Here is a 14,932-nt window from a genome sequence, read left to right as displayed (position 1 = left end):
CCAGTTTTGGAGGAACTGCTTGTGCATGTGAGTGAGAGAGAGAAACAAACGCGCATCACGGTTAGAGTTAGTTACTGTCTCTCTCGTGCTCTCATCACACCTGCGCGCGCCTCTCTCTCTCTCTCTCTCTCTCTCTCTCTCTCTCTCTCTCTCTCTTTCTCTCTCTCTCTCCTCTGCACTTCAAAGCTCTACTTGAAAGTGGCTTCTAGAGAACAGTTGTTGCTCTTTCCGCCTGGTGCTGCCACGCGCCGAGCACCATCATCATCGTCACCATGCCTCGAGGATTTTTGGTTAAGAGAAACCGGCGATGCTCAGCGTCATACCGGCTGAGGAACAACAGTACCAACAAAGCTGCAACACATGACGGCGACAGGAGCAGCAGTGACAACCCTGAAACAAGCAAACCGCAGGTGTTGAAGGAGAACGATGTGTTGAGTGTCTTCCCGTTTGAACGGCCGGATGGACTGCTCCCGGTGTCCCGCGAGGACTCCGCCGGTGTCAGAGAGGCGTGGAGCCCACACATGGAGTCTGCGCTGGAGGCTGAAGCGGACCGGCGCGCGCAGTTACCGGAGACCGAGGAGCAGGTGAGCGAGGTGGACGTTTTGACTCCTGATGGAGATTTCTCCTGCTTCTTCCCACCTCCACCTCCACGCGACCCGACATTAACGGAGTCTTGCAGTCCCGTGAAACCGGTCGGCACGAGACTGCTGGAGCAGCAAGAGGAAGGAGAGAAGCAACTGTTGTTTCCCGGCAGGTGCCTGACATCGTCGCCGGTGTCGGAGTTACCGGAGCTGCCGTTCCTGGTGAGCTCCACTCAAACCTCGGTGTCCGCTTCCATCGAGAGGCTTCTCGCGAGCAGCAGCCGCCACCATGCGCCATCCTACGGTCACAATGACAAATATGACCCGAGTATGACTCACGTGCACTTGTTCCCGCCACTGACGCTGATGAACCAGGAGCAGCATCACACGGGGAGAAAACACTCGTACCTTGAAACGGATCAACGATTGAACAGCAACAGACACCACAAACAATCAGCGGGAAATCCGTCAAAGAAACCCAAAGTAAACCGGAAACTCAACTTCGAGGATGAGGTCACGACCTCGCCGGTTTTGGGTCTGCGGATCAAGAAGGAGAGCCCCGAGCTGAGGAGACAGCGGGAGAAGTCGTCTGCTCCCACCGGGAATCAACCGCTGGGAGAATTCATCTGTCAGCTCTGTAAAGAGGAGTACCCCGACCCTTTCTCCCTCGCGCAGCACAAGTGCTCTCGCATAGTGCGCGTGGAGTACCGGTGTCCCGAGTGCGACAAAGTCTTCAGCTGCCCCGCCAACTTGGCCTCCCACCGCCGTTGGCACAAACCCCGTCCGGTAAACAACCAAGGAGCAGAGACAAACAAGAGCCAGCCGTTAAAAGAGGCACGAGGGCTCATTCAGCACGATAGGCAGCCGTTGGAGATGGAGGGCAAAGAGAACGAGCTGCTGCGCATTAACACGAATCAGCACCACAGAGCGCTGGACAGCTCCCGCGTCAGGCGTGAGCCGTCCCTGCTCCTGCTTCACGGTCGGTCTCGTGACAGCCCCGACAACGACAGCCTCGCGCCTCCTCACTATGATTCCTCGCCTCATTACCGTAACCCGGGGGAGAGCTGTCTGGATCTGCAGCAGCAGGTGAGAGCGGCGGACAGCCCACCGTCCAGTCTCCTGCTGCTGAATGGCAACCCAGAGGAGCGCGCGGACCTGCCCCAGCAGCAGCCACCGTCACTCTCTCATCCTCCTTTACCGTTTGTCCAGTCGTTACCGGAGGAGGAAGTGTACGAGTGCCGGTACTGTGGGAAGAAATTCCGCCGACAGGCTTACCTCAAGAAACACCTGGCCGCACACGAGATGACAGCAGCAGCGTCTCCGCCCCCACCATCTTATGGTCAGGCGCGCGAGAACAGCGGCGGACAGAGCCAAGTGTTCCTGTGTCACCTGTGCGGCGCGCGCTTCCCGTCGGTTGAAATCAGGGACAAGCACCGTCTGTGGCACGCGATGAGGGACGAGTTGTTGGCGGGAACACTGGGAGGAGGACTCAGGCCAGACGTTTTCCACGCGCACAGAGAGGAAAGCGGCACTGGGGAATGCGAGCAGCAGCAGCAGCAGCAGCAACAGATCTTTACTTGTAAACACTGTCCGTCCACGTTCTTCAGCTCCCCGGGGCTCACGAGACACATCAACAAGTCTCATCCCACCGAGAACCGGCAGGTGATGCTGCTGCAGATGACCGTGCGGCCGTAGATACAGACACTGAAGCAAACAGATTGATAAGTCATCGATTGCCATTACGGGGAAACTATTAAGTAGTTGTTTTCATTCACACTCATGTCGACATTTATATCGGCTCTGGTTCTGTTGTAATTTTCGGCCTGTTTGTTTCAGTTGTGGTTTAAAGACAAAAAGTATATCATTAGTGTAACAGGATACGGATTGAGTCACTGTGCCTTTGTTTCAAGATCAGTAAGCAATCTGACTTGCAAGTTGTTTCACAATGGTCCACATGCTGACACTATAAAATTAAATATAACACTGATAGTTAAACTGCAACTGTCCATAGTGCTGAAACTAAATAAACAACTCAATGAAAACAAATTAACCAAACCCATGGTACCCATGTCCATGATACTGAAACCATATCTGCAAACAAAAGTGAACAAGCAGGGTTGTAATATTATCATGAGTGAACCTATCTTGCTTTGCTAGAAAAAAAGGGATATTTCCATTCACTGGACAGTCAACAGATTTTGGATGCTCCTTGATAAAGTAAAAGCAGGATTATTATATGATAGACATTTTAAACTGGAGGGAAATTAAAGTGTCCTTTATTCAAATTTCTTTTGTTGAAATCCTTTGATAAAAAAACAAACTATCTCAGTATTTAATTTGTTGTTACACGGATTAGTCCATCACACAATCATAAATCAGACACTTTGTATATTTCTAATCTGTACTGAGAGAGCCATCTCTTTTCAGCTTCTCTCGCTCCGTCTCATATTAAACCTTTGCTCTGTAAATGATTTGACATTAAAACTCAACTGACATCTGAGCGAATGGGACATGCTGAAATTTGACAGAATTTTGATCATGACTACAGAAAGTAGGAATACTGTTACATATATACTGAAGCAATGATTAACACAGCTCTCGCTACATGTGGCAGATGTTTAAACTCATGTTCTACATATTTCTGTGGCGAAGTAATCAGATTACACTGATGTTAAGAGGCAGTGCAGTGGGTTACATTACTGACTGGTGTAATAAGTTAAGCAGAGCCAGACCATAATCAGTGACCTGTGATCGCATTTTAGAAAGTGACCTTCTGTAACCTGAAAACTGGAGACAGAATCAATGTCCTAACTCTATTTCATGTACAGTGATCGATAAAAAACAGTAACACAAAAAGAGAAAATAATCAGATCATCAGACAGAATATGCCTTTTATAGTAAATGTGCCAGTTAACCTATCAGCTATAAAATATTTTCATACAGAAATGGAACATTTAATGTTAGTACTGCTAGTAAAAAATGTCTTTTGTGTTCAATGATTATAAAATACTGTTCAAATATTTGCTAAATGCCTTCATGATGCTAAAATGTAATTGTGGTTCTCAGAAGCCTAGTACTATTTTGATATGTTTGAAGTTGAATGTGAAATTTATTCAAATTATTGTCAATAAATGGTAATACAGTATGATCAATGAGTTCTCTGTCATTTTATTTTTTAAAATTTGTTGCACACACACACACACACAATATATGAATAGGTCTAGCAATGAGTGGTACGAATCATTTATTGTTAAATTCCATCATTGCACGTCCACGCTCTGTGTCTGAAACAGATGTTACACATTTACATAATACAGGTTTGACAGTAACATAGTATGAGGAGTTTGTATGTGCAAGCGTGTGTGCGTGTGTGTGTTGTGGCACAGCTGATACATGGTCAACACAGGCAGTTAGTACTGAACTGGTGTCATGCAGTATGTAGAGTCAGTAGTTACATATATCAGCATCGTCCCAAACTAACATCTGGACACCAGCTGAACCCGTATCCATCGCAGCCCTCGTGTTCAATCTACGTCAGGCACATATGATCAAAATTGTTATTTATGGAGGGAAATCTGCGCAAACAGGGAGAAGAAAGGGGAGTCTGAAGTCTCCTCTCTTCAGACAATGAAGATTTGGGCCAAAAGGTTGAAAAATATTTCTACCTTAACAACCCGAGCACAGTGCCTCAGGGGAGCTGATATGAATTTTTGATAATGCTGAAAGGCTTTGGGTAACTTCGATTTTCTATACATTTTGGTTGCTGCTAATCAGGCTTTTTAAACTAAATGAACATGCATTCATACATGTGAGTTCAGTACAGTTGAATTAGCAGAACTTTTTGAATGCATGCCAAACAAGATCCTGAGGAGTATTTACAATCTTTAAAACAAATTTTGAAGTGTGAAATTTCCCAATCTTTCTCATGGGACATTAAAGCAGCATCAGGACTCAAGTCCTCGTGTGGAGTCGCAAGTATTTTAAATGGAAGAGGAAGGGAGGCTTAGTATCAGGGAGTGTAAATAAACAGGGCATTGCTGTGTGATTTAGGTTCTAGGACAGAGTTTGATCTGGTCATGTGAACAGGTTCAGGTTGTTTACAGGATGGAACCAAGCAAACTGGGACCTGGTTGGTTACTGGCGGGTACAAATCAGTCCCAGGGTGCTACCATAAGATCTGTCTCAACCAGTCAACAATGCTTCAACCTCAGCAATAATATCGGTAACAGCAATAACTTATAAGGGACAACTTTGATCTCAGCTGACTTCAAATATTCACATACAAAGTAACACAACATGAGTTTGACCTCAATTTACAGAGACAATTTTTTAACAAATTCAACCCCACGGAAGGGTAAAAAAAAAAAGTTTTTACAATCCCTTTCCTCTCTACAGAGACACTATGGCTGAAATAAAAAAATAAAATAAACAGCAACAGAAAATACAGCTGTGAATACACTTCAAGCAGTGAAGCATAATGCAAAACCTTTAACTTAGACCTACATTTTCAAATATAGATCTTTCATATACATGTTTCTTTTACCAGAGATCAGGCTATGGAAAAAAAGAAACAATGGACAAACAAGCCATCATGTTAAATAAATGGAAGAACATTCAATCCTGATAAACCCTGTAAAACCACAACCGTGACATTTATAACTCATCTATGCTAATTTGAAGCCGTGTCAGTTTTTTTTTTTTTTTTTAAAGTTCAGCTGAAATGAGGACGTTAAATACATGAAAATCATCTATGGTAGTGTTTAAGTTACATTTTCTGGATTGTGATTACATGCTGATCCCCTCCATCCAGAAGTGGAACTGAAGACGAGTCTAAATATAAGAGCAGATTTAATAAAGAATAAAGAAAAAATAAAAAAAAAGACATAAACAAAACATTCAAATCAAAGTGAAGATAAATTGACATATCTCTCTCTCTCTCTCCTTCCCCTCTTTGGCCTTGGATCTACAGTATCTCTCTTCTGTATACTTTAATTTTCCATCCCTAAAAATGCCTCTAACAGAAAAACACTGGGCCCGAGTAACTGAGTCAGAGAAACACACAGATATCAATGAGACTAAAACTTCTCTCACTGGCATTTATCAGGAGTGACATGGCCTTAAATCCCCAGTATACAGTATATTCTGATAAATACAACATTGTCATTATAGTGATGTTTAGTAATTCATTTTAGAGAAAAAACAAAGTGATATTTAACAACAGTTAATGCTCATTTTTCTTTCAAATTTCCCCAGTCTAGCTGTGGTACCAAGGTTAAACATATTAACTGTAAAGTAACGTTTGGCTATTTGAGCTAAAATGAGATTAAGTTTAAATCCCGAAAGCATGTGTAAGTGCAAACTGGTTATGAAAGAGAAACTACTGAAACATAAAATGTGTAGTGTTAACCCACTTAGCAGATATGTGGTCTGAGGATAAACCAGTTTGGTTTTGGCAGCTAACTTTCACAGAACAGTATATACACACCTCCTCACACTGTACACATTCTTATAGATATTCATATATGTGTACTCAGATCAACAAAGAAAGGAAAGTTGTGGTTCCATTGCATCAGATGACAGAGTGATATACAGCAACATTCTTGTTTGGATCAAAACACACACAAAAAAAAAATAGAAAGAAAATAGATGCAATGAACATCAGTGCTTGTCCACATTTTACAGCATGAGCAAAAACAACAGTAACAGGTGCTTTTTCTTTGATCAGCTTGCCTTGTTAATTTTCTAGACAAATAATCCTGCCATCATTACTGTACATACAGTAACATTGTTCCTTCCACTAAGAGAACAGGTCGGGTCACTTTCAGTCCCTTAAGCTCTTTCTCCTGAATTCAAACACAGATGTTTGGCTCGAGAACGCTGCCAAGTCCACAAGATGTTTTTTTTATTGTCTGCAAATGAATGAGATTCTATTTACATTTCAAGGACTGAATAGAAACTGACCCCGGCCCTTTATCTTTATCTTTATAGACCTAACGCTGCACTGAGAACAAAAATAGACTTTTATCTTGCTTTCTCCATGCAACACTTTACAGTCGTCACTCTTGTTTCATTTTATATCAAAACTCATGGTTCTGTCTGTACACACACAGCCCGACTATAGTACAAATATACAAGTTTTCCCATGGCAACCTTCAACGACACAACACACACAGAGACTGAAGAGACTCTGCTCTTTGTTGGTCGTTGAATACGCGCTCCAAAACTGGTTTACAGAGCAGTGTGTAATGTGGCACACTTTAGCTTTTTGCGGTCTGACTTAACACTGGAGTTTTTATCATGGCACAGATTATGAACTTAAACTGCTCTCTATAGGCAGCACTTATTCAGCTTCTCCCACTATGGCGAAGATCAGCATGCTGCAGCACTGGGTCAACTGGTTTCTGTGGGGGTTTTTTTCTTGTAAGCAAAGCTGAGGATAAATACAGCAGCTGTGAGCAATTTCAAAATAAAGTTACAGTATAGTATAGTCCATGAAATACTATTACATGTGCTTTTGAGAGTACAAGTGTGCGACAAAGCGTTTTGTACATAAAAGACCAGTGTCTGATCAGAGCGGCAACATGCTGGAGGGGACATGAGTCAACATCTTCTGCCTGAACACTGAGCATCATTTTTCCTGTTGAATATAACATCTATGTGAATTTCCCCAGAGCAGTTCATTTTAAGTTGTGTCTTTCTTAATTTCTTGTACTTTAAGTGCAATTATAGACCAAATGTCCTCTGGTGTAATTCTCATAGGTTGATGTGAGAAAAAGACCAGTGTTCGTTCGCTGTCATGATATGAAGTGTCAGTTCCAACTGAGCCAAGGAACCTAGAAAGATCAAGTCTTATTGGCCGATCCAGAGGAGCGCCGCAGCTTCATAGACATGCGGCTCTTGCTAGTCCGAGGAGACATGGGGGATGCTGAGTCGCTCCCGGCCTCCCCAAGAGCTGGACTTTCTCCCCGAAGAATCTCTAGGCAGGAGCCTGAGGAGGAGGAGGAGGAGGAGGGGTGAGGTGAGGGGGCAAGGGAGGAGGATGGATTAATGGGAGATGGAGGGATAAAGGAAAGGAGGAAGGAGGTAAATAACAGGAGAAAAAGATGAAGGGACAAAAAGAAAATTACATCACACCCCATGATGCTCTACTCCAGACTGCAAAGACTCCTACAAAGACAGACAGACAGACAGACAGACAGACAGACAGACAGACAGACGGACAGACAGACAGACAGACAGACAGACAAGCAACATATAAGCACTAACAACTTGTTTTTAATTCTATATTGGGTTCTTCCTACTTCCTTAAAAACCACTAGACAAGTTTTCGTCCTACAAAAACCATGAATGTTATGAAAATCAAACTTTGCTGAGTTGACGCATCAACTTCTACTAGAGAAAAACAACAATGAAATAGAATGAAGCTTCTGAAAAGATTTTTCCCCTCACACCGTTTGTGTCATTAAAAACTACATAAATAAACTTGACATCAAATGTCTGACACCGGCCTTTTGCTTAATATATTCACAATATTAGCACTTAGTGATAACATAGAAGTTATAATGCTACACAAACTGCTCAATATCCACATTTTCAGTCTCTTCTCTGAAGGTCAGGTCTTATTGACCATCGCTGATCTCTGTTCAGGTTTCAGTGGAGGAGAAGATCAAGAACCTTCACTCTGGAAGATTTATCAAAAAAACTTATACTGACTTTATTTGACCAGAGTCAAACAAAAACACAACTGTTGATACAACAGTCAGGTTAAAGTGATTTACAGGTTACAGTCAAATACATCACATAACTTTTAAAGGCAGTACTTATCTGACTTTACAGTTTATATTAACCAGAAGTCAAGACGGTTCACTTTACACTTCCAGTTAATGAACCTTTATCTTATTAGGCTTTTCTAATTGGAAAATTCCACAGGACCTTTTGGGAAACTAGACCACAAAACTAGACTAGAGAGAAAAGAAATGAAATGTGGTCAGGTGATTTTCTATCTATACAGCATACCATTCACAGCTAGCATGAAGGACCTTCTGCTTGAGGCCTTTCCCCTTCACCCTCAGCAGGTTAAAGCTGTCTAGTGGTTTAGGGACCATCAGACACATAACACTATGCTCCTCTAGAGAGGAGAGGAGAGGAGAGGAGAGGAGAGGAGAGGAGAGGAGAGGAAAGGAGATAGGAGAGGAGACAGGACAAGAGACAGAAAAGGAGTTGTGAGAGGAACAAAAAGAGGTGAGAAGAAGGAAGTCAGGAGGAAACAGGAAAGAATGAAACCAGAAAGGAGGAGCAATAAAAATAAGGGAAAGGGAGAAAAAGGAAAACAAACAGGAAAGAGATAGGTAAAGGAAAAGGTATAAAAAGGAAAGGACAGGGCAAAGGAGAAGTTCAGGAGAGTAAAGGAGGGATGGTCAGAGAAGAGAAAGAAGACAGAAAAAATGAATAAAAACAAAGAATAAGAAGTTGCCTCACATGTAAAGAAAAAACAGCTCAAAACATTGAACAGAAAGGAAAGACATAAAAAACATGCAGACCGACAACACACAATTTACATGTACATATATATGATGATACAGAACATGTTCTTACGACATTATTTTTATGCTTAGTTTTCTTTATTCTCGCCACTTAGTTACTTATTTCAAACGTAGCAACACAAACAACTCTACCAAAGACAAAACTTTAATGTTAGTTTAAAGTTATACATTCAGACAGTGCGTCTATTTATGAAGACATATTTCTTACCTATTGTATATTATAAAGTAAGTGTGTGTGCATGTGTGTGTGTGTGTCAGAGCAGGTGCTACAGTGCTACATCATCAAAACCAGAAGAGAGGAGCATACAAAAGGTTTGAGGTAAAGTTTTACCAGGTCGGTGTGACATTGCAGGTTAACAGAACAAATAGGAAAATGATTGTGAGTAAAACAGAAGAGAAGAAATCTCAAGTTAATAAAAAGGATTTCTCACTTTCATCCTGCCACTGAGTGTAGTTTGGTATGAGATTTAGTGTTTAAGGAATAAAAGTCACACACAGCGTCTGACACAAGGGGACAAAAACTGAAGCATGTCAACATGAAACAATGTGCATGAGGACCAAATGGAGTCAAAAACTCAATTTGGACAAACTTTTTTTTTTTGTCTGATTCTGATGCTTTTACCTATTGAAGCTACAGCTTTAATAGCTTTAAAAAGACTATAGCACATTACAGTGCTATAGTCTCCTAGGATAAATAATTTACTGTCAGTCTGTGTATGTTTATGGCTATAGTTTAAACTCTTAGCTGTGGGCAGGGCCAACATGTAGCTGGTTGTGGCCAATGAGCTTAAAGCTGCTATAATCAAGCAATATTTTTAAATTTTGCATCATTGTGATGAATCCACAAAGAATTATCACCCACTTCTGCATTTCCCCATAGCTCCATCGAGTCTTTCAGCTCATTGTTTTAGTTTTATGGTCAACAACCCGGCTGATCTAGGTTTAGGGTTAGGGTTTAATCTTAATCGTTTAGTTAGGATCTCGTGGCTCAAGTGAGTGGTTTTTTTGGCCGCAACAGGCTTTATAAAACCTGTCCTTCACCAAACAGCAAACAGACAAAGTCAGCGCCTACCTGGTCAACAGGGTGGAGCATTTCGCACTTAGAGCCAGAGACTTACCTGAGGAGCTGGTAGAGACCAAACACAGAGCTAAAAGAAGAGTGAATATTGGACTAGACAATTGAAACTGTTTGCTAACATGTTGCCATAATAACTTTATGAGGTTGTAATATATCGATGTTTTGTTTACAGCTTTTCTGGTGCTCCCAAGTGGCCAAAAAAAATCAGTTAATGAAGGTTTAAAATAATCACAGCAAAGGCAAAGGAACAGCTTTACATCCGTTCAACATGTCCCTAGTCATTATGCTTTGTTTGCAGTTGTTGGTTGGTTGTGTTCACTGCCCACCGTTGACCATTCCTTCTGGGTCAGTTATCTCAATCTAGTGATGCGCAGCTCACCGTTATATCCACGGGCACTGCGGTTAATCCACATATAATATATAATATTTCAGGAAAATATTAATTACATCATCTCAAATGTGAATATATTTTGAGCTTAATTTTTCACCAGGCACGAATTAGACTCTGTGTTTGGACTACTGAACTTGTTATGATTTATTGTTTATTTTGGGCAGTGTCAAAACGTTATTATGAGCTTTTACATTGTTTAATTTAAAATGTTGTTTGTGAAAATAACTTGTCATTTTAATTTTACCAAAAAAGAATACTTTTACTTTAAATAAATATTGTTTATTTAAAACCAGCCATCATCATCACATGTAATATCCTAATGGTAATGTGTGATTGGGTGCATGTCTCTAAATCGTGGAAAATAATTTGATTGGGTGGATTATTCATGCATGCATGTGGATTTGAACGACATCAGAGCTGATCCACACATCACTATCTCAGTCTAAAGATGAAGTTACATAATGAAACAGAGGAGAGAAAAAAAATCTCTCTGATACTCATGTCCTATTACATCCTAACAAATCCCAGTGAGTCATACCAAACTACACTCACAGGTGACTTGAAAATGACACTTCCTTTTAAATAGTAACATGCAGACCTGCTTCAACTGTAGAAGAAGCAGAGGAAGAAACATGGAGAAGTAAATACATAGTAGTGGAGGAATCAGAGGACAACATAGGTTAGGCTGAAATGTCAGTAGGAAGAGCCAATCAAAACAGGGCATGTCAATGACAAGGCTTACCTTTTAACTATAGGCAAGTGAGACATTACGATCTAAAGGAGGGGGGAACAAAAAGAGATAAAAAAGAAAGAGGAAATAAAAAGAAACGTAACAAAAATAAAAAATAAAAAAATAAAAATGGGAAAAAAATTAATCAAAAGTAAATCAGAAAAATAAATTGAAAAAAAATGTTGAAATTAAAATAAAAACAGAAAGAGAGAAGAATGTTTGATCATTGTGCTGTTAAGGGAGGGGAACCTAATATAGAGGGAGGGGACATAGATAGATAGATAGATAGATAGATAGATAGATAGATAGATAGATAGATAGATAGATAGATAGAGGAGAGGGGGTCAGCAGATATTTTATTTTATTTCAGTGCACAGGATTCTGATCATGATATACATATTAGGACTAATATAAATAGAAATGCAGGCACTGTAATCAGTGGCCATGAGAAGCCTTAATATCTTATTTTATGACTGACATACTTTTTGATCCTGTGTTCTGAAACAGCATTTGGGGCTGAACAACACACCACCAACCCCATACAGAGGTGACAGAGGATTTAAATGCCATACATTATTCTGAATTAACATTTGGAGAAACAAGAGTGTATCAGGTTGTACTGGATGTCATTCAGCCTCAAAGCAGGGTGATTATTCTTGAAAAATTAATATTTTGAACACAATAACTGGTGAGATGAGGAGCGGCTGGCAAAGAAAAACAGTGATCAATTATACATATAGACAAACAAACATAAAGTACCTTCATCCCTTTCAACTGCTGCACTAAAACACTAATATGTGACTAACACAGGCCCACGTCACACAGGTCTATTTCCTATGTGTTATTTATGTAGAACTTCTTTATGAGAGAACGTGTGGCTTAGTTGAGAAATGAAATTATCGTAAATAACTGCCAAGTTAATTAATTGGATAAGAAGTAAGTCAAATGAGAGTCTTAAATTATACTTAACCGGACACATTACAGACAAGACTGATCAATATCTGTCTAATAAACTTGGCAGGATACATGTAAGAGTCATACATTAGAATATGACTCCCATGTGCACGCCTGGCATCTCTACGGCTGATCAGATGTCAGCTAATTCCTCAGAGATGCTCTGGAGACAGAAGAAGGCTGAGCACAGCTTTGGATAGAAAACAGAACTCATCAGATACGACGCTCTGCATCAGACTGAGTTTCCAGTGTGTGTGCATGTGTGTGCGTGTGTGTGTGTGTGTGGTCTCTCGCTAGCTAAAGTGATAATAGAGGGTGGGCAGTTTAGAAATGTGGTAGGCAGATTCCCCCTTAAATGCTTTCAAAAGAAGGAAAAATCTGCATATTAACGTGTCACTTAACTTCTCTCTTAACTGGCCAATAAGCAGTTTCACAAAGTTACACTAGGCTACGTCCACACTAATAAAGCTCCATCTTAAAACAAGCATATTAGCTCTGTATCGACAATAAACTCCGTCCATACTAACACACCTGAAAACGTATATCACAAGACCATTCAGGTACACTGGACAGGCGCGTGCCAGTGTAAACAGGAAGAAGATTGTCTGCTCTGCAGTTGGTTAGTGGTTAGTGACAGAAAATACTACAAATGAGGAACAGCAAAGACAACAAGATCAGCAACGCTTGTGAACCGTTATCCATGTTGCAATCACCACTGGAAGTCGTGACCGAAAGACTCAATGAGGCAGCGAATGAAGGTGGTTGTGTCATCGTTTCTGCCCTTCCAGACTAAAACGCAGCCGCAGAGTTTTGAATTAAATTGTGGCTGGCAGCATTTCCAAAAGTCTCTGTTGCAAGGGTTTGAAAACTCCAGAGTAGCGTAAAAATAAAACGTATTAGTGTGGATGTAGCCTTAGTCACCCATTCTCTGAAAGCCTGCCACTGAGGTTTTGACTGACAGGAGTATCAGTTGGTGTGGTATAAAATGTGTCTGGTTACTTCACATAGTGTAAGATCAGGTCTTACCTGTGTCAGACGGCAGGTGAGTGCAGGGAGCAGGACTGTAAACTCGAGCTGCGTAATCCTCAAACGTGGTCGGCTCCTGGTGGTGCTGGACAATGGTTTCAAGGTATCGAGCTCGCTCCTCATAGCTGACATCAAAGGTCAAGGTCCAACAGAAATAAAGTCACAAATACCAATAGAAGATACAAAGGAAAAAGAATAAGACAGAAATGGGTTCAAGATGATGATAATCCTGCCAAAATACAGTTAATAAAATGTGGCCAAAAAACACTTCACTTCCGCTGTAGCTGCACTAGAAAAATCTGAATGAGCTTTGGAGAAAATAACCCTGATGATGTCATGGTGATGTCATCAGGGTCATCTTGGCTTAGGCTTGGAAATTACAAATTCATCTTTTCATTTATGTACTTCTTTAAAGTCTGCGTTAGAGACTGGCAGTGTGGCATCTGAAAGACGTAGAAGTTTACCAGTCAGAGCGATCTAATGAAAAGACTATCCAGCTGCATTATGGGAAATGAGGGTCAGGATAGCTTGACCTCTGCTGCACAGATTTTGACCATTTAAAAAAAAAATATGTATCTCACAAATTCCCCAACTTTATGGAAACTAAATCAGTGTAGTGCACCTTTAAGTAAGATTAAGTATTCTGTACTGTTGCTAATGCCACTAGACAGGCCTGAAGTTTCACTGGTTTAATGCATCTTTCATTAAATTGAATTAATTAATTTCAATTCAATTCTTTGCACATTTCATAATTAATGAAATGTTTCAAGAAAACATGTTTTTATAGATTAAGTACTAATGACAATTAAAGTTAATTAATTACATCATTAGATATTATTTATAGAGTTTAACAGTTACACTGAATAGAAAAGAGAATAAAAAGTAACAATGACAAAACTGAATTGGACACAGCAACATGAACAGCACAACAAGAGATGAATTATAGAACAAAAGTAAAAACAATAATAGAATAATTTATGATAAAACAAAATATAATGTGGTTGTTGAATAAACTGAATTATTCAGATAACAACACTGCTTTAACACAGGCCAGTTAACTCCCTATACACAGTTTTCCATGTGAATAATCTGGGTATACAGTGGTATTCTCAGGCAAACAAAGGCCGTTCATCACTTGTTATTACAGCCTTTAGCCATGAACTCAAAGAGAGGTACAGAGATTCAGCTGAGAGCAGACTAAATGGAAACCAGGACTTCAACTGTCCATCTATTAGAGATAACCTCATTGATGGAATGACATTTACCCTCTCTTCCTTAGTCCTACTCATACATCCAACTATAATGACAGCCATATACAGCTGTTATATACACACACACACACACACACACACACACACACACACACACACACACACACACACACACACACACACACACACACACACACACACACACACACACACACACACGCATCATCTCCCAATAGTATTACCATTTGCTCAGTGAACGCCAATAATAGAGGGTTCTCAATGAGAGCAGAGTGTTTATGTGTGTGTGTGTATATTTGATAAGGTTGGTTGTGAACAGGCACAATGTGTGTATGTAAGTGCATGTGTCCCTGTTTGAGTGTGTGATGGGATTAGGCCAATGAATCTTCAGAATGAAATC

The 14,932-nt window shown here is 40.7% G+C and overlaps 2 protein-coding genes across 2 annotated transcripts in view; one reads left to right on the top strand and one right to left on the bottom strand.

The window, feature by feature from the left end:
* The first annotated feature begins 272 nt into the window (after nucleotides 1–272).
* Nucleotides 273–2,307, top strand: insm2 (INSM transcriptional repressor 2). Its single transcript, XM_022751142.1, has one exon. The coding sequence runs from the start codon at nucleotides 273–275 to the stop codon at nucleotides 2,274–2,276; it is 2,004 nt and encodes a 667-aa protein (XP_022606863.1). The 3' UTR covers nucleotides 2,277–2,307.
* Nucleotides 2,308–3,808: 1,501 nt separating this feature from the next.
* Nucleotides 3,809–14,932, bottom strand: part of ralgapa1 (Ral GTPase activating protein catalytic alpha subunit 1) — a 75,854-nt gene continuing 64,730 nt past the window's right edge. Inside the window, exons 46-47 of the mRNA XM_022750089.1 lie at nucleotides 13,304–13,428; nucleotides 3,809–7,569 (exon numbers count right to left, since the gene is read on the bottom strand). Of these exons, the coding sequence (XP_022605810.1) occupies nucleotides 7,424–7,569; nucleotides 13,304–13,428 (271 nt within the window). The 3' untranslated portion in view covers nucleotides 3,809–7,423. The remainder of the gene's footprint in view (nucleotides 7,570–13,303; nucleotides 13,429–14,932) is intronic.

This window comes from Seriola dumerili, unplaced genomic scaffold (assembly GCF_002260705.1).
Source record: "Seriola dumerili isolate Sdu_G_001 unplaced genomic scaffold, Sdu_1.0 BDQW01000149.1, whole genome shotgun sequence".
In the NCBI taxonomy this organism is placed as follows: Eukaryota; Metazoa; Chordata; class Actinopteri; order Carangiformes; family Carangidae; genus Seriola; species Seriola dumerili.
This window is presented reverse-complemented; position numbering and strand designations above follow the sequence as displayed.